Consider the following 23,805-nt stretch of genomic DNA (forward strand, 5'->3'; position numbering starts at 1 on the left):
CCGTTATTAAGTGAAGAGGGCAATGCAATGCTGAACTCCTTTTTAGTCTGCCTTCAAAGAGAAAAAGTAAAAGTATAAAAAAAGATTGTAAAAAATAGCTATGGATATGGAATAGGTGAGTTTGAATTTACAAATCAGGATATCTGGATAATATGCACCCTAGGATGAAAAAGTATTAGTCAAGCAGCATACCAATCCATTAACAATTATTTCTAGACAGCAATGAAAAAGTTCCAAGTACCAAAAAACTGGTACCTGTAGCCTCCTTTGCTGTTTGCCTACCTTCCTAACACAAAAGGGGCTAACTCTAAGTCACTGATTTACAGTGATAGTGGATTATAGAACTATCAGCCAGCAGGATGTTGCTAGAACACGTTATTGTTTATTCTGACAGATTAGTCATAAGTGAACAGTCAATATTATATTTGAATTTTAGCAAAAAGTCTCAGACAGGGTCCCATGATGTCTCACTCAAAATTCATTCAAAAGTGCTTGGCTATGACCCTGTCAAACGTATTGAGAATTAGCTGAAAAACTATTAAACAGCAATGTACTAGACTGGTGGTAGGGAACCATATTGTATGCTCACACAGGGCCACTGTTAGGTCCCATTTTAAAATCTGCAAATTGGAAGAGAGGGGGTAAACAGCATAATGAAATTTGCAGGGGACACCAAATTGGGAGGAGTTGTTAACAATGATAAATACAAAGAAATACATATGGTTCTCATGCAAACATCTGTGAGCCTTCTTCCATTGGGAGGGACAGCAGAGAACACATTCCCTAACCATATTTGAGAGGCCACTACCCTCTCCATATTCCTATCCCTCCTAAAGACCCACTTCTGCCTTCACGCCTGTAAGAAATAGGCCAGTTATGGCTGTATGTGGAAACTCAAGGATATTCTACATCTATTGATTGCCACAAAGATATAGGAGGATATACAGCTGTGGCTAGTTACCCACTTAGAGTATGTGTACACTTTGAGCTGGGAGTGTGATTCCAAACTTGAGGAGACATACATGCTATCTCGGTGAGAGCTAACATAAGTTAAAAATGGAATGTAGCCACAGCAACACAAGAAGCTAGCGGCCCCAAATGCATACTCCTCAGAGATGCTAAGTATGAACTCAAGGCAGCTAGCCCCTCCTGCTTCTAACCATGGTTACACTCTGTTTTTAGGATGCTGGCTCACTGAGAACTAGTGTGAGTAAGTCTCTTTGAACTGGGAATCACCCACCCGCCCCCCCAGCCTAAAGTGTTGATATACCCTTAGATCGGCGGGCAGCAATCGATCCCCAAGCACTCTCCCGTTGACTCCTGTACTCCACCGCCAAGAGAGGCGCAGGCGGAGTCGATGGAGGAGTGGCAGCAGTCGACTCCCCGCAGTGAAGACACCGCGGTGAGTAAATCTAAGTACGTCGACTTCAGCTACGTTATTCACGTAACTTAGATCGATCTCCCCCCAGTGTAGACCTGTCCCTAGTGTAGACCACGCTCTTCATTTGCCGTTTAGCTTGTAAGCGTTTCAAGGCAGGAACGGTACATTTTCTTGTGTTTGAAAAGTGCCTAACACATTGTGAGCACTGCCAAAACAACATGTCTTGGAAAAGAATTTACACTTGCATTAATCCGATGGAAAGAAAGAACCCTGTTGGGACACTTGAAACTTCAACAGCTTTTTAAAAAATATCATGTGCCATGAAAGTCCTATAAATTGAAGTCCTCTGTTTATCTACAAACATAGGAGAAATTCAGAGAAGAGCAACAAAATTGATAAGGGCTCTGAAGGAATGATTTAGGAGAACAATTCAAGAACTAAATACACATTCCCAGACAAAATCTTTAAGGTGCAGTTAAGGTTGAGAGAATGTATTCAGTAATTTAAGGGACACTATCAAGCTGAAAAGACCAAAGGTTAGCGTGGTGACCATGTATCACAGTATCAGAGTCATGTATTAAACCATTTATTTAAAAAAAAAAAAAAAAAAAAAAAAAAACCACCCACACACACACAATGTTCTGCCACAGGGAACCAGGAAATCATAGGACTGGAAGGACCTTGAGAGGTCATCTACTCCAGTCCCCTGCATTCATGGCAGGACTAAGTATTATCTAGACCATCCCTGACAGGTGTTTGTCTAACCTGCTCTTAAAAATCTCCAATGATGGAAATTCCACAACCTCTCTGGGCAATTTGTTCCAGTGCTTAACTATACTGACAGTTAGGAAGTTTTTCCAACCTAAACTGCCCTTGCTGCAATTTAAGCCCAGAGAATAATTTTTCTCCCTCCTCCTTGTAACAACCTTTTACGTACTTGAAAACTTATGTCCCCCTCTCAGTCTTCTCCAGACTAAACAAATCCAGTTTTTTCAATCTTCCCTCATAGATCATTTTTGTTGCTCTTTTCTAGACTTCCTCCAATTTGTCCACATCTTTCCTGAAATGTGGTGCCCAGAACTGGACACAATACTCCAGTTGAGGCCTAATCAGCGCAGAGTAGAGCAGAAGAATTACTTCTCATGTCTTACTTACAACACTCTTGCTAATACATCCCAGAATTATGTTTGCCCCCCCTTTTTTTTTTCCCCGCAACAGTGTTACACTGTTGACTCATATTTAGCTTGTGATCCACTATGACCCCCAGATCCCTTTCTGCAGTACTCCTTCCTAGGCAGTCATTTCCCATTTTGTAAGTGTGCAACTGATTGTTCCTTCCTAAGTGGAGTACACTTACAAGCTAAATGTAAAGTGCCTTCTCCAAATTTCAGATGGAACAGAGATGAAAGGAAGACACTGGTAGCCTCAGTTTATATACAGTGGCATCTCAACATGTAAGATGTCTACAGTCCCTTACTAAGGACATCAAACTCCTTGGAATAAGTTTTTGATTCAAAGTTTCTTACAGAGTAGGTATGGAAGGAGCAAAATAAAAAAAAAGTAGGGAGACATGAAAAACTTAGTTACAAGGAGGATCATCAATTAGAGGGATTTGTGTTTGTTTTAAGTTAAAAGCAGTTTCAGGCCCTATATCTGCCCGAGTCCATTGGTCAGTTTTTGCAGATTAAAAAAAAAAATTGTTTTTTAAAAACCTACACACACAATGGTTGTTTCTCTACCCCCATCTCAATGAGACACACTCCAACAAGGGAAACTGACTGCATGGGGAAACAGTGCTGTCAAACGAACAAAAAATGAAAAAAGTTGTTTTTTCCTCTAGCGTCTCAGTTCTTACCTATAAAATCTTAAACTATAAATCATAACAAGATTAGACAAAAAGTCATCAGAGACACGACTTTTAAGATGACAATATCCCTTTAAAATTTACACCCTAAAATTAAGTAATTTACTTGCACCTCCTCTTCTCTGTGGGTGACCTCCCTACTTTTTTGGATATTTGTTTCTTCCCTCTCCACAGGGCAAGCCTGTGCCTGATTTCACCAGATACTTTAATTCATTCTGCTGCTGGAGGTGTTTGTACCAGAGCCTCCCTTTGGCAGGATGGTACTACAAAGGAATTTCAAAATTATGTAGGAAGACATGAATTTAAACCACCAATTATTTTAACTAATGACCCCAACTCCTTGCCCTATTGAATGAACAATTGAGACTCTGCCAGCATGGACAGCTGTACAAAGGTAGAACCTACCTCTAAAAGTAGGAACTCAAAGCCAATGAAGAGCTGAAATACCCAATCCTCTCTCATAGCTGCTTTGTAACAGCACATGGCTTCAAAAGGACAAGGTACTTTACTTCCACATCACAAGGCTAATGTGTAATGAGTACCCTGTTCAGAACAAATTACTCTCATTCCTCAGAACAGACGTACAGTAAGCGTCATTACAAGGAGAGAAAAGGAATTTATTCTATCCCAAAACTATCGTGATAAAATAACCTGTCCTATGCTCATGTTTCACAACACCACTGACCACTACAGGAATCATTTTGTAAGGCAAGTTGTTCAAGGACAATCAACAATTTGTTTAATTAAACTTGGTTATCCTAATTTTGGTAGCCCAGTAAGTTTTGTTTATTGCTTTTAAATATTAAGTCCTGTTGCATGTACAGCATGTGTCAAAACAGCAGCAACAAAACAACAATAGCCACCCTGAAATCCCACGAAAGTCCTGAGTGGAGGAACTGATTGGTATATTCAACCTGAAGATAAAAACGGTCCTCCTGCTTTTGTTTCCATCCAAGTGCCTTAGAACAACAGTTATACCACAGCCGGAAAAGTGAAAACAGAATTAACCCCATCCCTCCTGCCCTGTTGTGCAAGGAGGAGTGTGATGACCAAATGGAGCTGGAGACAGAAAATGGAGCAAATGAGCATGACAGACAACTCCTTCATTTCTGCTGCTGCTAGTTAGCGGGGTTTCCAAGGGCCCTGAGGCACGGCCGGTGACCAGTCTCCGGTTTAACGTGGCAGTGGACATGCAGATCGGCAGCCCCTGACGAACTGGAAGCCATTCAGTTTCACTCAGGGTGACTCGGATTTTCTGTGCCTGGGGCTGCCGGACGGTGGCATTGTCCGGGCCTATGCCCAGGGCGGGCAAGCGGAGGGCGCCAGGCAGCCTGTTCTCCGGTGCAGCGGGAAACCCAGTGCTACACCTGTCCTAGGGAGACTCCGCGCCGCGGGACACCCACAAACCAAGTTATCACCTCCCCGGAGCTCAGCTCGGGGACACCCTCCCCCGTACCACCCCGCTGCACCCCAGCACCTGCAGGCCCGGGACCCTCTGGGGGCCTCCCAGCCCCGACACTCCCGCCTGCGCCCCCCTGTCCGGTGCCAGCCGGTGGCTGTGGGGCGGCCAGGCCGGCCTCGGGAGGGGCACGGGCCGTGCTCAGCCAGGCCGGGCCGAGCGCCTAGGCCCGGAGCCTACCTGCTGCAGGAAGGGCCTGGGCCTGGCTCGCCGCGTAGCCCGAGGGGGTGGGGCGAGGTCGCGGCGGAGCTGGGGGTCCCGGGCGCGGCGGGGCCTGGCCTCGGGGAAGTAGCCCGAGTTGCTCGATCTCCTCCTGCTCCTACTGCCGCCGCCGCTCCGAGGACCTCGGCCAGGGCGGGTAGATGAGCGCCAAGTAACCGAGCCAGGCCCTAACAGCCGAGCAACAGAGCCAAGAGCTGAACCAGGCCCTAGCAGCCGAATCTAGAGCCCTGCCAGGCTTTACTAGCCGAGCGTCGAGCGATTCTCCTGAGTTTTAAACAGGAAAACCCAAGGGAGCCCGGCTTGGGACAGGATACAGAAATGGAGCTCAGAGATGAGGATGGGCGGAGGGCGAGACGCACGTCGTGGGTGGTGGTAGCTATTGGCGTTTGTTGCAAACTTAAGCCTGGGCCAGGGCAGAGACGCCAGGTTGTGCCAGAGGCTGTGCCTGCCCTGAGCCCTGCAGGAATCGTTGCTAGTCCCCAGGGTCCAGGCAGTACCCAACATGCTCAGCTTGGCCACACGCCCTGAAGTCCATGCAAGGGAGTGGGGTGGCAAGGGACCATTACCCACAGTATGTGGAGCCAGGTACTGGCCTCCCAGTTGCTTCTGGGTGCAATTCAAAGTGCTGATGACATTCCGTGAGGCTTGGGAGGGACAAGCCCACCACTCTCTCCCTCTTCTCACTTCGCAGATACAGTCAAGTATTTACCTCACTGAATGGGACTTTCTCAGATATCTCCACACTTTCTCCCATATACCATTATGCACAGGAAACATTTCCTGTCAAAATTTGTAAAGTCACCGCCTAATCCTTTAAGCATGTGCACAATTATGCATGCGACTAGTTTCCTGTACATCAGTGGGACCACTCGCATAAAGTTACACGTGCATAGGCCATTGCAGAGCTGGGACCCTGGATTGTAAACTCCCTGGGACAGTGACTGTCTCCTTTATCTGTCTGTATAGTGCCTTGTATAATAGCAACCTGATCCTTGTCTAGGGTTCCTACAAAATACTGTAATAAATCACACTATTTGTTTTGTTATTATTTCTGGCAGTATGGTTCCTATGTGGTGGATCACTGTCTTGTATGCCCATTGCACACTATATACATGTGCTTATTTACAATGTGTTTTTGCTGAATGGTCTGCATAAAGCATAATCATTAAAGCAATAACACAGATTAATAAGATCTATCCAACCTCCTATTATCTGTCTCCCCTCACAACCAATATTCAGATCCATCTAGCCTCCCTCTAAATCACCCAGCAATTCAGATCCAGCCAATCACTTTATTACCACACCCCAGAGATTCAGATCTATCCAATTTTCCTATTACCCCTTCTAACTATTCAGATTTACCAAACTTCCCCATTCCCAGTGATTTCTGTTCAAACATCTTAATAATTCTCCACCACATAGCAATTCAGATCCATGAAATTTCACAGTAAACATCCCCACCCCCAAAGACAGATCATATCCATCAAACCTCTCTATAACCGCCAATCATTTTTGTTGTTGCTGCTGCTGCTGCTTGGGGCAACTTATCCAGCCACACGGTCTATAAAAAGTGCTATTGCTTGTACCTCTTAGAAATTTTCTTTCTTAATGACCTTCCAGGATAGGATCCTGTTTTTGGAATTTCTCACTTTCACTCTTTATCACTAAGAATATTGATCTATAAACAGGAATTTGGTTTCTTAAGAGTTTTGTTTTCTGCTGCCTTCTCCCCCACCTGCAGCCACCCGCCTGATTTTTACCCAGATAATCTGGTGTCCGGGTGCCCTCACCTGCAGCTACAGTCTCTAGAGTGGGTGACACTGTATTGGATGTTATATCATCCACGTAGAATGTCACAAACTAGATCATTGCAACTTCAGAAGCATCTGAGAATCAGGGTAAGACAAACTGTCCAAGGAGCTATGAGTATCCCAGAACATTCCTGTAGCTGAATAAAGCTCCCTTAAGGTGGTGCTAAGATAGAAATGGGATGGTACCCTCTTCTCTCAGCACTGAGAGGAACATAACTCCAAGATGACATCCATCAGGAACCTAGAGCTCCATGGATCTACTGGCAACTGATCTACCTTACATTCGTAGATGTTAAGGCCAGGACAGACCATTATGATCATCTATTTTGAGGAGACAGTAACAACCTCACCCAGTAATTCTAGCATCAAGTCCATGACTTTTGTTTGCCCTATAGCATATCTTTTAGAAAGATACCTAGTCTAGATTTAAAGACTTCAAGTGAAAGAGAATCTACCACATCCGTAGGTAAGTTGTTTTAATGATTAATTACTTTCAATTCAAAATGTGTACCTCGTTTTTAGTCTGACTTGATTTAGCTTCAGCTTTGTCATTGGATCTCATTAGGCCTTTGTCTGTTAGATTACAGAATTACTATCACACATCTGTTCATACCTTCTCTTGGATAAACTAAATAAATAGAACTTCTTAAATCTCTCACTATCAGGCACGTTTTCCAGACTTCCCTGTTTTACCCTGGTGGCCTAAAGATTGATATGGAAAGGAAAAAAAGTGATGAAAGAAATAGGTTAACAGAAAGAAACAGAAAAATTAAAGTGCAGCTAAAGACAGTATAATAGAAGAGTTAATTAAAAATAGGTATTAATTCAACTAAGAAGAGAAGCAAAAGAACTTTATTGCTAATTATATATTATTTATTAAGGACTGACAATGTGTTTGGTGCTCTATAAAACACAAATGTCAGCTCTGAAGAGGAGTCAGTCTATAGGACAAAAACAGAGAAGTCAACATGCATTGGGGAGCCCAGAGCAGAGGAGGCAATAATGGGGATTTTTTTTTAAATCTTAACTCATCTGTGGAGGAAGTGTGTCTGAAGAGGGACTTGAACACAGGAAGGAAAGTAGTTTGTCAAACTGGGCTGAGGAAGACTTTCCAAGTATACGGATCAGTTTGAAAAAGACTCAAAGACTAGAATAAGAGTAGAAGATGAAGCCGGCATCAAGGCTAGCATCACTAGTAGAGTGGAGGAGAGGGGATGCAATCAGAGATTCTTTAAAGAAATATTTTTAAGAGAAAACTCAAAGCCAGTTAATAATATGTTAAGGTAGAGAGATCCAGCATCTTGGAACTAGAAGGCAGCTCACCAGGACATGTCTCCTAATAGAAAGCAATGGTCTAATGGGTAAATATAAAAACTTTTCATTTTCCCTAGCCACAATGGACATTGGCATTGACTTCCATAGCCTCTAACTCAGATCCATCAAAGTGGATTGTAGCTGCAGGCAACAAAACCCACTGCAGAATAAATTCCATCCCCCACAATTTCACTATGGTCTCAGCAGGGGCTGCTGTAAAGACCTGTAGCACAGGCCTGTCATAAGAGTTAGAGAATATGTTTGAGGACCCTCATCTCCTTATTAAATAACAATTTGTCACACCTGAACATGTCTGAGATTCATCTGGCCATGACATCTCCGATTCCTGATCAGTTTTTACCTTTATTTGGATTATAGTGGCATATATTAGCATAATTGATAAGATGGATGTCTGTCTCCCATCACCATACTATCATCATAATAGCATCTTCCTCCTATTGTTACTGTATTACAATTATTTTTAAGCTTCTAAGAATATTTTACCAACAATTACAAGAAAACAGTTACTTTGGTTCTCTTGTTAGGAAAGTTCAGGCATCTGCATAGTAGAAAGAGGAGAGTTCTCTACACAAACTGAGCAACTGGAGTTCTGAAGCCAGACTTTATGAGAAAAAAAAACAAAGGAAAAAACAAAATATGTGAGCCAGATAATTATATGCATTAGATAATTGTAAAGTTTTAACAGTTCTAATGAAGGGCTCTGGTGAGTCTTGTTTTATCCCTGCTAAAGCACACTATTTATCATGGACGTGATACTAAATATTGACGGTCAGTGCAAAGTGGCAGGCATATTCTGGCAATGTCTAATTCCAGGCCACAACCAGCACCAAGCAGTCAATTTCCTCTACTTTCCCATCTTCAAAGCTGCAGGTCACAATCTAGTCTCATTTCCCCTACAAACTAAGAATTCTGAGCTCTGACATGACAGATGTCTATGCTACCATTGTAAGTGTCAAAATCTTTGCAGGAGTCACCAAATTCCATTAGAACATTCCATAAATGAAACTGAAGTCATGACCCTGCTAAAAGATAGAACCTCTCCCAGAGATAAGCTTCCCAAGCCTGTGGTCACACTGGTGTTCAACAAATCTCTTGGAAAAGAATTTACACTTGCATTAATCCGATGGAAAGAAAAAACCCTGTTGGGACACTTGAAACTTCAACAGCTTTTTAAAAAATATCATGTGCCATGAAAGTCCTATAAATTGAAGTCCTCTGTTTAGCTACAAGACATATACTCCTTGGATAATGTAGAGTAATCTTCCCATCCCATGCCTCAATCTTGATTTACACAGACCACCTCTTGCGGTGAAAGGAAATGCAATTTATGTGGCCCAGTCATAGGACAACCAACAAGGAGGCCTTGCCACAGGCAACTGTGATAATGCTAGTGTCTGTCCAGTGGGAACAGGACTTAGACACACCAAGTAGCTGATGCATCCAGTTATGGCCTAACTTCTCCCTTTTGCAAACACCTTCATATGCCCTTAAAAACTCTGGGACCAATGGGTTTTGTGAATACAAATTTTAGCACTTGTGTGTGCACTGGTGTCAGAATAATGAAAAGATGTGCACAGGTATTTAGCAAGGATATTTAGCAAGTGTTTGCATCTGTAAATTGCAGACACATGTAAGTGCATATGTACTTTGGCATATGTACAAGCAGAGGCTGGGTAGGTGCCCAACTGGAAATTTGCCTTAAAAGGGTTTGAAAAAATTTTTTGAAACTGATTTATGATGGATGCTACAGGCCACTGTAATACTCACAAAGTGACAAATTTGTAATTCTTGTGTTATTTTTTATAATATTGACAGACTTTTCAAAAATGTCAGCCGATTGGAAGTGATTTTATTGGGAAACGATCCCACATTATTGTCCCTGCCTAACTGTCCTCTAGACAAGGTGGGGTCTGCACACATTAGGTATTGAGAATTCAGGGCTCAAAACAACATTTACAAAGGAATCAAGAGTCTGGCAGATGTAAAATATCCCTAAAACAGAGTGAATTTGTTACAAGTGTTTCCCTTTCTTCCCCAGCTCCCATGCCCATCTTAATTTTTCTCTTTACTAACTTAAATGAATATGAGAGTGTATTTGCTCCCATATTTTCCTCAAGTACATCTGTAAAGGTCTCCATCCCTCGCTTTATTAGCTAAAATGAGTAAGCAAAAGCTCGCGGCGGATACGACAGGCTTCAGAGTCCAGCGATTCCATTTGCTCGTATTCCTCCTCTGGTTGCTCCATCTGTCCTGTTGCTGGGGAAGACCACACATCTAGCCCATGTTCAAGAGAGATGTTATGGAGCACACAGCAGGCCAGAATGATGTGGCTGGACTTCTCTGGAGAATACTGCAGGGTGCCTTTGGATCCATCCAGGCAACGGAACCGGGATCGAATGGTCCTGAATGTCTGCTCAATGACACTGTGAGTGGCAGAATGTGCCATGTTATAACGATATTCTGCGGTGGTCTCAGGGATATGCAGAGGGGTCATCAGCCATGTGCGGAGAAAAAAGGAGCTGTCACCTATCAAAGGAAAAAATGAGAGAGCTCACAAACCAGTAGAAACAGCAAAGATTTCTGCTCTTTATCCTCAACTGGGGGGAAATAAATTTGGGCACCTGTTTGTAGCCAGTTTCCTTGCACCATAGGTACAGACTGACTTAATTGACTATCAACACAGAATATGGGAGAATCCAGGTAAGAGTGACAAGAATTTAATTAGATTTGCAAATGAGACCAACAAGGAGAAAAATCAAAATATTCCATTTCACAAGACTAAATTCTGTAAAAGTGTGGGAAGGGAGTTTTAGGAGAGTCCAATTAATAAACATAGGCAATGAAATTCAGACATTTGGACCAGGCCCAAGTGTAGAATACAGGGTTTGTGCAATTCAGTCTAGAAAAAAGAGGGTAATGAGAACAAGGACAAAGCAGAAGTATACAACCTCAGTAATCATACTGTATGAAACGCAGAGCAGGAAATCACTGCTCTTCCAGTACTATGTGAGCCAAGAAGAGCCCACCTTGACTCTCAGATCCCAGGATGAGGTTGCATGACTGCAGTTAGAAAAAGTATTTTCATTTGTAAACTGTCAGTTGGTTTAGAGTCAGAGAGGTGATAACAATGGAATCCGGGGGGACATTTTTACAAAGTTACTGTCTGAGTAGAACCACATTTTAAACCCTCCCTCACATACATTTTCCATGGAACATGATCCTAAATCACTTTTATCTGGTATTTACATTTGGGTAGATGTGCATTTATATAGATTTTGTAAGACAAGTTAGAAATAATTAATGTCTTATTTGCCAGTGGGACCAAGAATGACTTATATGAACCCAATCTGGTTGTATTAAAAAAGCAAATATGTCAGGCATTTTCATGCCAGGAGTCTGTTTTGCTGCCTTTGAGTCAATCAAAAAGCAGCCAAAGTGCAACAGACTCTTAGAGGAGACAACAACTGGAATTAACTTACCAAGTAGCCAGCCATCTTTGTGCAATCCAGCTTCAAATTGGCTATTAAGAGCTGCCTGCTGCAGCACAGTGCAGTCCAGCAGGCTGCCTGGCCAGTGCGTCTCTGCACTCAGCAGTGCTCCTCTAGCATCACACACCATTAGGCAGTTTAAAGAATGCAGACCCTTTCGATTCACATAGGATAGGTCCTCGGCATTGGGTGCTTTGATTGTCACGTGGGTGCAGTCAATTACCCCTAGCACTCCAGGCATCCCTGCCAGCCCATAGAAGTCATCCTTCAGACTCTGCACAGAGGCTTCATCCTCTGGAAAATGAATGAATTGTGAGGCTCTCTCCACCAGTGCTTCAGTGACATTGGCAACACAGCGGCTCATAGAGGCCTGGCTGATGCCAATGGCATCCCCCATGCGAGTCTGGAAGGAGCCAGAAGTGTAGAAACCTAATGCTGCAAGAATCTGTGTCTCTGGACTGATGGCTCTGGACCGCTGTGTAGGGCGAGAGAGGCTGGCTCCCAGCAAATCCACTAGATAGTAAATGAATTGTCGGGGGAAGCCATACATGGACACCAGGTACTCATCGGTGACATCCTCCAGCTTGAAGCGATCTAGCGTCCGGTGTCCTCGGCCATAGAGCAAGAGGTCACAATCAAGAATCGCAATAGGAACAGCCATAGTCAAAGCGTGGGTGAGTTCTTGGAGCAGTTCTTGCTGCAGATCTTTTCCCAGTGCTGTCACCTGCATTGAAGTGAATTGGATGGAGACTCAGAACTCAGTTAAAGAAGTTCAGCCTTTCAGCCCTATTGCCCTCTTCATTCTACACAGGTTACATAACAGCAGAGTAAGAAACACACACCTCAGATAAATTAGTAAAGATAATCTCTTTGTTTTTCAAAAATAAAAAACGTTGGTTTTTTTTTTAATGTTGGGGTCAATTTTAGTGACAGATGAAAGATGCCCAGGAAATTGAAGCAGTCAGTCCACAGTATGTGCGCAACAGCTGTCAGTGTCTCAGCCCTTAACAAAAGGGACTTTCTGCAGGAATGAGAAGGGAGTTCAGTCTCTTTGGGTCTTCTGCTGCAAATGCCAAAAATGAGGCAAGTAATGGCAGTAGTTGCTGTCAAATTCTTAGTGGAAAGTTGTTAAAATCACAACAAACTAATCTCACATACATAGTACAATTTTCAGTCACTACCAGGTTAGGCCATATTCAGACTAGCAATCTGAAACTACATAATTGACAGGCAACTACCTTATTTCTGCTCTGTCACTGAACTAGTTACGCAAGTTGGATGAGTCTGTTGTTTCTTTCTGAGCTAATGTACTTGTGCATAACCTAAACTGGCTGTATCAGGCATGCAGTTTATGTGGATTATTAGAACAACAAAATCCAAGAGCTGCTATCACCAGAAACTTGGGAGAAATAAAACCTGCCCTTCAAATTCAAAGTCACAAGTCTCAGAGTGTGATACTATGGGTGTGTGTGGGAGTCCCCTTTGACTATGCCAGATCACATCAGAAGCTACAGCCTACAGTGGGAACATTAAATACTAGATATATGCAAATAGATGTATGTATATGACACATGGGCAGCCAGATGAACTTCACTGTTGGATAGCACCAGGATTTCCAAAGAGACCAATGGCAAATGTAGTTGATATTCTATCATATATACCCCGCGGTTTAAAACATACCCACTAGTCAGAGACCAACATGAAAGTTAAAGGTCCTCTGGAAGTGCTGAGGCAGATGAGAAATCCAGTGCACCACACACACTCCTGTGGACTTACTGCATGCAGAAGCAACAGAAAGAGTCCATCCTCCTCTGTTAATGGGGCAAAGGATAGGAGATAGTTTTCTCCTTTCCCCTCCCCATTTTGGGCCATGGGAATTGCCAGACCCACTCAGACCAATAGTCCATCTAGTGTGCTATCCTATCTGGCCAGTTTCAGATGGTTCAGAGAACTATGTTAAGCCTCCCATAATGGAGAACTAAACACTACCGTGCCCACTAAGGAAGTTTCTTCCTGGCTTTAGTCAGTTAGTTATTGCTTTAATCTCCTGAATCATGAATTCATTTTTACTTTACCAGATGTGTTCTCAATATGGTCATGAATACACAAATTAAATGTGAAACAGCTAAGGCTCCTTCCTTTGGGTGGGAGGAGGAAGTGAGCAGATTCCACTCAGGGATCAACTATAATAATATCCATGTTAGTGTAAAACATGACTGTCTTTTAGTGTAGCTGGAACCTAATTTATTTTAACCATGTTTCCAAAACATGCTACAGTTTAACTCTGTCCAAGAGCATGACACAGTTCAGTGCCAGGGATAGGGTCCCATCTATGTTAGAAGACAAAACTGTGGTTTTAACAGTTAGGAAACTAATGTGTTAGAACCAGGTCCCCTGATAGGGATGCCCTTGTGGTGTAGTTAATCCTCTAACAGCTGCCTCCAGAGGCCCCTCATGTTACCAGGAGATTGGTGGATGGATAAAATACAGAGGGCTGGTGAATGAGGAGGTAGATGGGGAGGGCAGAGAGAGAACCAGGGGGAGATGGGGAGGGCAGGGAGAGGGCCGGGGGATGAAGGGGAGGGCCGGAGGGAAGGCAGGGTAGATGGGGAGGGCAGGGAAAGGGCCGGGGGAGAGGGGAGCCGGAAGGGGGAGGTGGGGTAGATGGGGAGGGCTGGGGGATGAGGGGTAGGACGGAAAGGGAGAGCCGGAAGGGGGGTGGGATAGACGGGGAGGGCAGGGAGAGGGCCGGGGAGATGGGGAGGACAGGGGAGAGCCGGAGGGGGGCGGGTAGATGGGGAGGGCAGGGAGAGGGCCGGGGAGATGGGGAGGACAGGGGAGAGCCGGAGGGGGGCGGGTAGATGGGGAGGGCAGGGAGAGGGCCGGGGAGATGGGGAGGACAGGGGAGAGCCGGAGGGGGGCGGGTAGATGGGGAGGACAGGGAGAGGGCCGGGGAGATGGGGAGGACAGGGGAGAGCCGGAGGGGGGCGGGTAGATGGGGAGGGCAGGGAGAGGGCCGGGGAGATGGGGAGGAGAGGGGGGTGTGGTAAGTGGAGAGGGCCGGGGAGATGGGGAGGAGAGGAGAGAGCCGGAGGGGGGCGGGGAGAGGGCCGGGGAGATGGGGAGGACCTGGGGATTGTTAGTGGGGGAAGGACCCGCCTCAGCTGGGCTAAGAGTAGGGGGTGGACCCCCCCAAGCTCTGCCACCCTCCCCCGGCCTGGCCCGGCCCGGGATTTACCCCGCGCTGCAGGGGATGGTGTCCCCCCGCCCGGCTCTGTCAGGCGCGCGGAGCCCGTGTCCGGATCCTCTCCCGCGAGTCCCGCCGCCCCGCACAGCGCGGGGGCTGCCCGTTCCCAGCAGCAGATTCCCCACGAAGCCGGGCTCCCCTCACTCCCGACCTGGATCCTCCCAGGCCGCACCCCCCACACCTACCAGCACCGGCCGCAGCGCCCCAGCCCAGTCGGGAGCGGGGAGGGGCTGTCCTGGCTTCGTGCGGAAAGTGCCGCGGCGGATGCGCAGGCTGCGCCCCTCCCCCGGCCGGAGCGGATGAAAACAAACAGCGGCGATGGCGGCGGCTGCGGCGAGGGGGAGCCTGGGACCCTAGGAGACCAGGACACCCCCCAGGCCGGGGCGCGGACACCCGGGATCCCGGGCTCGGACAGTGGGGCCCCAGGGCACTGAGATCCCCCAGACCCTCGGGCGTGTAGCGCCCCGCAGCAGGGCCCGAGTTCCCCTGGGCACGGCTGGGCCCGAGAGCCGGGACCCCTCGCTGGGCGGGTATCGGCCCCCAGGCACCAGCGCTCCCGGCGCTAAAAGGCCGAGGCAGCCGCTCTCGTGCCGGGGGCGGGGACCAAGAGCCCCCCGGATTGAGCCCCTCCCCGGGCCGGGCACCGAGGCTGGCTCTGCTCACTGGCAGTGAGAGCACCCGCGCTGAGGGGGCCCTGCTGGGCACAGGCGCTCTGCAGTGAGATCGGGACGAAGAGTTCACGGGTTCGGCTGCGTGGAGACTTCTGGAGCCCCGTACCTAGAGCTGGACCCCGAGGCGAGACCTTGGGCTGGGCATCGAGACTGGGACCAAACCCTGCCAGCTCAGAAGATTCCACTGGCTGAGAATTGAGGAGATCCTATAACTGAGATACCACCTAGTCCCCTGGCCCAACAAGAAGACCAGTGAAGATCCCTGAGGTCTAGATGGGTTTGGCCATGCAGAGAGACTAGGCTCAGCCAGCCCCGGTCCCCCGGCATGAGACCCAGAGCAATCACCTCTGCCTCCTCCCTGCAGGTATGGTATGAATGGAAGAAAGTACAAAAGGTAGACCCCGTGGCCCACACTCCCACTGCACCCAGTCTGCGTGGCATTTCTGACTGGGGTCTCTGTCCATTCTGAGCTTGGCATTCCATGTACTGCGGCAGGGACCTGGTGTGGGACCTCAGACTAGCTCTTGGATGGGGATGGAGGGAGAACAAGGTCTCCTTCAGCTCATGAAGATTTTTATTCAGAATTTTCTTTATTATATAGTGTTATAAGTGAGTCTTCATGTGTTGAAAATAATTTCGCAGGTACATCTTTATGTACTTACACTTTAAAGTGATGAAAAGACTTCACAACATAAAGATTTTAGCATAAAGCCCTAACTGATTTAAATCAATAGTCTAGCCTTGAGACAGCAACACTATAGTTGTGGTATGAGATAGCACTTCCATTCTTAAATCTCTTTTCAGTTGCTTATTAACATGCTTAAAATGTGTGCTATTTGGGGTGAAACTTATGCTTGGTCACTCCAGAAGTGATGTTTTTGGTAAATTTGTTAACTCCGTGGCAGCTGAACAGATTTATGGAAAGGTGGAGAAACTGTCAGATGCTTTTTGTTTACTTGAATGATTAACTTGCCAGAGCCTGAATGTTGACACTGCAGTCAAACAGCCCCTTAGCAGGGTGATCCTGAGTCAGGTGATATGGGCCAGCTGAGGAAGTGTAGAGCAGGTGGGCAGGCAAACTTTTTGGCCTGAGGGCCCCATCGGGTTTCCTAAATTGTATGGACAGCCAGTTAGGAGGTGGGGGCTGGGCCACGACCCCCTCCCCTATCTGCCCTCCCCCCTCCCCCCCGGACTCCTGCCCCATCCAAAGCCCCGTTCCCTGACTGTCCCTCTGGGACCCCATCCACACACACCCACTCCCTGTCCCCTGACTGCCCCCGGACTCCCGCCGTCCATCCAACCCCTCCTCTCATTCCTGATGGGCCCCCAGGGACCTCTGCCCCATCCAACCACCCCTTCTCCCTGTCCCATGACTGCCTCCGCAACCCCTTCCCCTGACTGCCCCCTGCCACCCCATCCAACCCCCTTCCTTCCTGACTGCCCCCTGGGACTCCTGCCCCCATTCAACCCTCTGTTTCCCCCCTGACCATCATCCACACCCCCTCCCCCTGACCACCATCCCAAACTCTCCTGCCCTCTATCCAACCCCCCGCCCCCTGTCCCCTTACCACGCTGCCTGGACCACCAGTGGCTGGTAGTGCTACAGTCACGCCGCCCAGCTGCAGCTGGGCCTCACTGCCACCATGCAGCACAGAGCACCGGGTCAGGCCGGGCTCTGCAGCTGCGCTGCCCCAGGAGCTCACAGCCCTGCCACCCAGAGCATTGCGCTGGCGGCAGAGCGAGCTGAGGCTGCAGGCGAGGGGGGATGGGGGGGGCAGGAGCTTGGGGGCCAGGCAGGACGGTCCTGTGGGCCGTAGTTTGCCCACCCCTGGTGTAAACATATGCTCAGAGGTCTGGGAGATCAATTTATTGGGGCAGGTCTATATAACTATAATAGTTCAGGGCTTTTACGTGGGCACCATTCCTGTTCAGGGCTCCATTTCTGCAGTGGTAACCCTTCTTGCCTCTTCTGTATGCCTTTAAGATGTCAACTAGTCACATAGTGTAACAAACTTGAATAGTGGGTATTGCAAGTGTAAATGCTGGAGAGCCGAACTGAGTTCCAGTTGTAGGACAGTGCAGGCTAAGAGTGCAAAAGTTTGTAAAGAGGCCTGCCTACCTACCTTTTATTTCTTACCCATTTAGCTATAGTAATTCTCATTATACACCAGGTTTTAAAACTCCTTTTCTATTTACTTTCTTTATATGAGCCTCAACCATAAATGAGACTTTATTCTGCAAAGTGTTGCCCATGCAGTTCAACAGTGTTCCCTGTGGTCACCCCTTCTACATTAACGTGCAGCCACCTTACACACAGACTACAGGTATCAGCATGCAACCAGGCTGCTCAAATCAAAACATAGCATGGTATGCTGGGACTTACTGTATAAGTTTCCGTGGGAAGGCTGCTGCAGTCTGTTCCATCACAAACATTGGGTGCAGCAGTCAGGCTCTTGTCAGGTTGCCAGCATGGCTCTTGGTCGAACAGAGTTTAGGCAACTCCGACATATATATATATGAAAAAGTGTTTCGATGCCAAACTATTGGGTAGGTCCTAATATTGTTTTAACTCTACCCATCTCATTAGTGCCTCATTAGAAAGGGCATGGCTTTAGCTAGAGAAGCAGGGCGTGGAGCTTGTCCTTTGAACACCTGCTTTTGACATCCATTGTTTGGAGGCAAGGAGAAAAAGACTTGAATTACCACAACTGCATGAACATGGATATTGGAAGGAGGGGCAGACAAGCCATTCACAGGTAAAAGCATATGGTATAAACACTAGTTATATCATTGCTGCTCATATTGGGTTAAAAGACAGTGAGGGCAGATATACACTTAAAATGCTGCATTGGTGCAGCTGGACCGATCCAGCACTTAAGTGAAGATACTCCTATGCCGACGGAAGAACTTCTCCTGTCAGTGTAGTTAATCCACCTCCATGAGAAGCTCTGCCGCCGACATATTGCTGTCTACACCGGGGGTTAGGTCAGTATAACTACATCGCTCAGAGGTGTGGATTTTTCACACCCCTGAGCAATGTAGTTACACCGATATAAGTCTATAGTGTAGTCCTGGCCTAAGGTATTTGATTGGCAGGGGACGACCTGGCTTTGGGGATTTGTAATCGAATTTGGAACCTTTCACTTGTAGGTCTCTGGTTCAAGTGTGGCTCTGGTCAGTAGTACCAAAAGGTACTACTATCGGTTGGCTGTTCAGTAGCCTGAGTGAAGTTAATTGGTGGTCTCACTCCTAGCACAATAGCTGACCCTATTGCAAAACCTATTATAATAGGCACTTAACTGGGAAGCCTTGTGGGCATTTGAATGAAAGGGGTTAAGAACTGAAAGGGCATGGTGGAGCCAGCCTTCCTTTCCACTTTTAGAGGGGTTCCCTTCAGGTCCGGTTAGGCACTTTGGTGGTAGCCAGTGTGAGGAAGTAAGATAACTTCTGTGACTAAACAGATGACTTCAGTCTCTAGCACTGTCTCTCTGGCACTTTTTACAAGCAGGGAAATTCATTTTAGAAATGGAACAGAGTTACTCATCTTATAACAAAGCCTCAGCAGGCATGAGCTAATGGTCAGGTGCTCCCATTCATACGTGGAGACATGCTAATCATCAAATTACATGCTTTAGACTTGCCAGGACCCAAGTTCTGAGATCAGTGTTTCCCCTGAAGTTATAATTTCCTAACATGGAGCATTGTCCTGTGCTCCTTGCTCCACTTTAGGTGCTGGTGACATCAACTGTTGCCAAGAGAACAGGATCCTCCACTCAGTAATTGGCAAGTAAGTAAAGGAGGAATGGCTTTTCAAGTGTTTTGTGAGTGACACACACACACTGTGACTAACTTGGAATCTTAATTAGGATTCTTTCTGTGAGGTTTTACTGCTTATTAAGGTAGATGAAAAGGGGCATCTGCTGGAGCAAGAGGCTATCGGGAATTTGATAGTATCCTTTTTGAAACTAATAACTGCAAAATAGTAAAAACAAGGAAGTGCTTTATTTACATGGTGTCGTGAAGGCATATGGCAGTTTTTATTACTAGAGCCCCTTACATCCCTCAGGCAGGATGAACTAAAAAGTAGCAGAAGTCAAGGGAGCTGAATTAGATTAGATGTGGGGAGCTAGATAGACATAAATTATTGTTGTGTGGAACAGAATGAAAAATGTGTGAAATCTACAACAGACCATTTCAGAAAATGTGAAATTGGATGGGAGCTAATTACATTTAGCTAACTATCCGTGCCGGTGGGGTGGGGGGCAGTTTAATTAATGCTGACGTATCTCTCTGTTTAAACCGAGTAATTCAAACTATTTGCTATGGGGCATAATCTAAGTGCAAGTTGCACAAATGAGTTTGTTTTAAAGAAGTTTGTCACTGGAAAAATAAAGTGAAGAGTTTGCAGGAAAGTTCAGAGCACAGTTGGACTTTATATCTGAAAATCTGAATATTTGTAGAGGCTCCAATTCAGCCAGCTCTGAGCCATGAATCCCTGGCCCTTCAGGTCAGTGCAGCTCCTGATTCACTCCTAAGAACAATTCAGAGACCTGCTCTCCCTTCTCAGTTAATAGAGCACTGAAAAGAAGTTGAGTGACCAAACATGATCACACATTCATGGATAACATATCTGCATACCATATAGATGCTGTGTTGCTGGGTCTTACAGCTTTGTTTACAGAAAGTTTTACAGCTATATCGTTCTAGTTATACTGGCATAAATCCTATGTGGACACTTATTCCAGTATAAGGGTGGATTTTTTTGTTTGTTTGTTTTTCAGTTTAGCTTAAAACACTTCCCAAGCTAAACCAAAAAAGACCCTCTTCTACTGGAATAAGAGTGTCTACACAGGCCGAATAATCGTATCTGTTTAGGTTCTTTCTCTGTGTAGGCATGGCCTGACTTTATATAGTGGCTAGATTTTGGGATGATCACACAGTGAAGTGGTGACCCACACACACTGTTACTATTGTTGGCAGCTGGGTTTAGCAGGTTCCATATATAACTGTCAGTTCTGTCCTTTCACAGGTAACAATGACACTACACCTCAACCCAAACTGAGCAAAGGAATTGGTCTTTACTTTGCTCTTAACCATCCTCAGAAGATGGTATTTGAGACTGAGTCTCAGGTTAGGAAAACAACAGAATAAACAGATTAACATTCAGTTTTCAAACACCCATGTAATAAAGGGGGAGTTGGTAGTGATTCCTGTGTTAGGTTACCAAGCACTTTCTATTACAAAGGATTATTGGGACCTTTTTCTAGAAGCTCATTGTTTCTAGTAGATCTTTGATATTTGGCAGGGGAAATTCCCTCTGGCTACAGAAGTGCCTTTATCCCATGAGATTCTATTCAGATTTGGCTGAGCTATAAAGTATTTAAAATTGCCATTTCCTTTCTCTCACTTGTGTTCGTTAGGAAAATTTTGCATGTCAAGAATCACAACGTGTTCTGAGGCCAGGGTCACGCTGCTGTTGTAGCAGCAGCACACACTGCATCAGGGATGATACAAACGTTCTAGCATCAGAAGGTTCCCTCCCTCCCCAGTAGGGGTTCTTTATGTATTATGAGAGCTGTCAGACAGGGGTACTTCCCACCTCAAAAGTATTTCAGAAGAGCCCCTCATTTCACTCTGCCTTCAAGACCAATCTGTCTACTTTCTCTTGGTTATTTATAAAGGTGCTTCTCATCTTGATAATCTGAGTGTCACCATCCTTCTTGCTGAGCAAAGACTTCTTACTCAGAGCCAATTTACGCTGCTCTTTAGTTGGCCAGCGAGGTCACTCTTGAGTTATGCTGAGCATTCCTGTTCCTTCCCCCACGGGCTTTTTGTGGTCTTTCTGAAACACTCCCAATTCCTACCAGAACAAGAGAGCTCTGCAAATGGGGACATGGCTTTGGTAATCATTGGTTCCTATATCAGTCTCATGTCTAGGGACCAGAAAGGATTTGGCTCAGATGCCAGGTTTCCTTTCACAGCCTCCCTTGCACTTAGGGTTACCATATTTTGTGCCTCCAAATGGAGGACACTCCACGGGCCCCGGCCCCGCCCACGCTCCCGCCCCAACTCCGCCCCCTCCCCAAAGTCTCCGCCCCCTCCCCTGCTTCCCGCGAACATTTAATTCGCGGGAAGCCTGAAGCAGGTAAGGGGGGGATGGGAAGAGGAGGTGCGGCCCAGGCTGGCCCCCCCGGCCGACCACCCCCGGCCCGCCCAGCACTGCCTGCCGGCCCCCGGCGGCCCGGCGCACCCCCGGACCGGCTCCCGGCTCAACGCACCCCGCGGCTCCGCGGCCCGGCGCACCCCCCGGCCCCGCGACCCCGGCCTGGCCCGGCGCACCCCCGCGGCTCCCGGCCCGGCGCACCCCCCGGCCCCGCGACCCCGGCCCGGCGCACCCCCGCGGCTCCCGGCCCGGCGCACCCCCCGGCCCTGCGACCCCGGCCCGGCCCACCCCCGCGGCTCCCGGCCCGGCGCACCTCCGCGGCCCGGCGCACCCCCCGGCCCCGCGGCTCCCAGCCCGGCGCACCCCCGCGGCTCCCGGTCCGACGCACCCCCCCGGCCCCGCGACCCCGGCCCCGCGACCCCGGCCCGGCGCACCCCCCGGCCCCGCGACCCCGGCCCGGCGCACCCCCGCAGCTCCGCGACCCCGGCCCGGCCCCCCGGCCCGGCGCACCCCCGCAGCTCCGCGACCCCGGACCGGCCCCGCGGCCCGGCGCGGCCCCGCGCACCCCCCGGCTCCCGGCCCGGCTCCCGGACCGGCCCCCCGGCCCGGCGCACCCCCGCGGCTCCGCGGCCCGGCGCACCCCCGCGGCCCCCCCAGTGGCCCGGCCCGGCGCACCCCCCAGTGGCCCGGCCCCACGGGCCCGGACCGGCTCCCGGCACCGCGCCCCCTGCTCCCGGCCCCACGCCCAGCCCGGCCCGGCACTGCGACCCCGGCCCGGCCCCGCACCAGCCCCGGCCGAGCCCTCCCTCCCTCCCGATTTTCCCGGACATGCCCGGCTTTTGGGGATTTCCCCCCGGACGGGGATTTGAGCCCCCAAAAGCCGGACATGTCCGGGAAAATCCGGACGTATGGTAACCCTACTTGCACTACAGGGACTGGGTTCCACGCCCAGCTTGACTGGGTCAGAGGGGATAGGGGAGTCTAGTTCTTCTGGTAGTGGAGTTAGTCACTTCTGACTGGATAGGTCACTTCTCTCTAGTTAATGCTAACTGATTTACACCAATTGTTTTCATATGAGATCATTAAGTGTTATAAGAAAAGTGCCAGGCTCGAGGGACAATGTGAATACAAATCTGACCTTCCTTTTCCTCTCTGGTCATTCGTAGACAGTTCTCTTCCCTCTACATTGCAGAGTAAGGTCTGTAGCTGTACTGCAGTAGGCATACCCATGCTAGCTTTAATCTAGTTCACACAGGTAACAATGGCAGTGAAGATGTGGCATGGGCTTCGGTGTGGGCTAATGCCTGATTACAAGACAGCTGGGGACCCTGGGTACATACTTAAGTTCCTAGCCCACACTGGGGTCCATGCCACAATGTCTTCAGTGCTAATATTGCCTGTTCTAGCCACTTTTAAGCTTGCACAGGTATACCTACCCACACTACAACTACAACCTAAATTGCAAGGTAGGCTTATATTAAGTCAGTGCTGACCTGCTGCCCCAACATGGGGCAGTGTAGTACTGTACTGTTGGAGTGGCCTCTTTTCAAATGGTGTTTGCAGAGCACTAACTAAAATACCTGCTTACTGTTCTTATTCAGTTGAGATGTAAGATGAAGGTTCTGGCCACTTTTGGTCATTAAGATCATACAGCACTTCCTGGGTGAGCAGGATGGTTATCCTCTGTGCCCTAATCAAACTTTAATTTGTGTTATGACATTCTTTCCCCCCAAGTAGTTTCAATCAGATAATATTCTTCTGGTGCTAAATTTTTGTGCAGTGTTGCTGTGTGCTCTTAAACTGCCCATGCTTCCCAACCCAGCAGTAGCTGCATTTCAGTGATTAGCAAGGTGGTCCATAAATATTATTTGTATGATCAGCTCTTTCTGGATAAGAGAGGCTTCAGAAATGCAAGTATATTTTATAGCAGTCATACTTTGCACTTTTTCAGAGTTCTAAGCCCAAAGCAGTTTTTAAACCTCTTCCTCTCTGGTGTGGCATTTGTACAGCCCATCACACAAGGAAACTTGGGACTCATGGGGTTCTCGCCTGTACTTGGTAAAATATATCCTACAGTTAGTTGTAGCTAAACCTGCAGCCTAGAGACCATTACTAATAAAGCAATGGAAGCCATGTTCAGTGTCAGCCTAAGCAAGGGGCTGGT

General features: G+C 47.6%; 3 protein-coding genes across 11 annotated transcripts in view; 1 reads left to right on the forward strand and 2 right to left on the reverse strand.

Moving 5' to 3' along the window:
• AMBRA1 (autophagy and beclin 1 regulator 1) overlaps positions 1–5,073 on the reverse strand; it is a 196,217-nt gene extending 191,144 nt beyond the window's left edge. For both annotated transcript variants that reach the window (XM_054026730.1, XM_054026728.1), the window contains exon 1: positions 4,885–5,073. The gene's annotated coding sequence lies outside the window, so the exon portion shown is untranslated. The remainder of the gene's footprint in view (positions 1–4,884) is intronic.
• A 4,828-nt stretch (positions 5,074–9,901) lies between these two features.
• On the reverse strand, positions 9,902–15,072 carry HARBI1 (harbinger transposase derived 1). Of its 3 annotated transcripts, none has more exons than XM_054024692.1 (3): positions 14,993–15,072; positions 11,552–12,284; positions 9,902–10,598 (listed from the first exon to the last, which is right to left on the reverse strand). In XM_054024692.1, the coding sequence occupies exons 2-3, from the start codon at positions 12,219–12,221 to the stop codon at positions 10,222–10,224; spliced, it is 1,047 nt and encodes a 348-aa protein (XP_053880667.1). In that variant the 5' UTR covers positions 12,222–12,284; positions 14,993–15,072; the 3' UTR covers positions 9,902–10,221. The 3 variants fall into 3 exon arrangements, with proteins under 3 accessions (XP_053880667.1, XP_053880666.1, XP_053880668.1); XM_054024691.1 differs by lacking the exon at positions 14,993–15,072 and adding an exon at positions 14,799–14,904; XM_054024693.1 differs by lacking the exon at positions 14,993–15,072 and adding an exon at positions 13,241–13,264.
• Positions 15,073–15,117: 45 nt separating this feature from the next.
• Positions 15,118–23,805, forward strand: part of ATG13 (autophagy related 13) — a 49,893-nt gene continuing 41,205 nt past the window's right edge. For 2 of the 6 annotated variants that reach the window (XM_054024682.1, XM_054024686.1), the window contains exon 1: positions 15,120–15,842. The gene's annotated coding sequence lies outside the window, so the exon portion shown is untranslated. Of the gene's footprint in view, positions 15,843–19,207; positions 19,266–23,805 lie in introns of all 6 variants that reach the window. The other 4 variants (XM_054024683.1, XM_054024684.1, XM_054024685.1 and 1 more) reach the window with 4 other exon arrangements.

Source organism: Malaclemys terrapin, chromosome 4 (assembly GCF_027887155.1).
Source record: "Malaclemys terrapin pileata isolate rMalTer1 chromosome 4, rMalTer1.hap1, whole genome shotgun sequence".
NCBI classification, from domain to species: Eukaryota; Metazoa; Chordata; order Testudines; family Emydidae; genus Malaclemys; species Malaclemys terrapin.

Bases quoted from the DNA above. Each gene is read 5' to 3' on its own strand.
- HARBI1 (XM_054024692.1), bottom strand. From the start codon at position 12,221: ATGGCTGTTCCTATTGCGATTCTTGATTGTGACCTCTTGCTCTATGGC. The intron at 10,599-11,551 runs GTAAGTTAATTC...TTCCTTTGATAG, and splicing joins CAAAGATGGCTGGCTACTTG to GTGACAGCTCCTTTTTTCTC.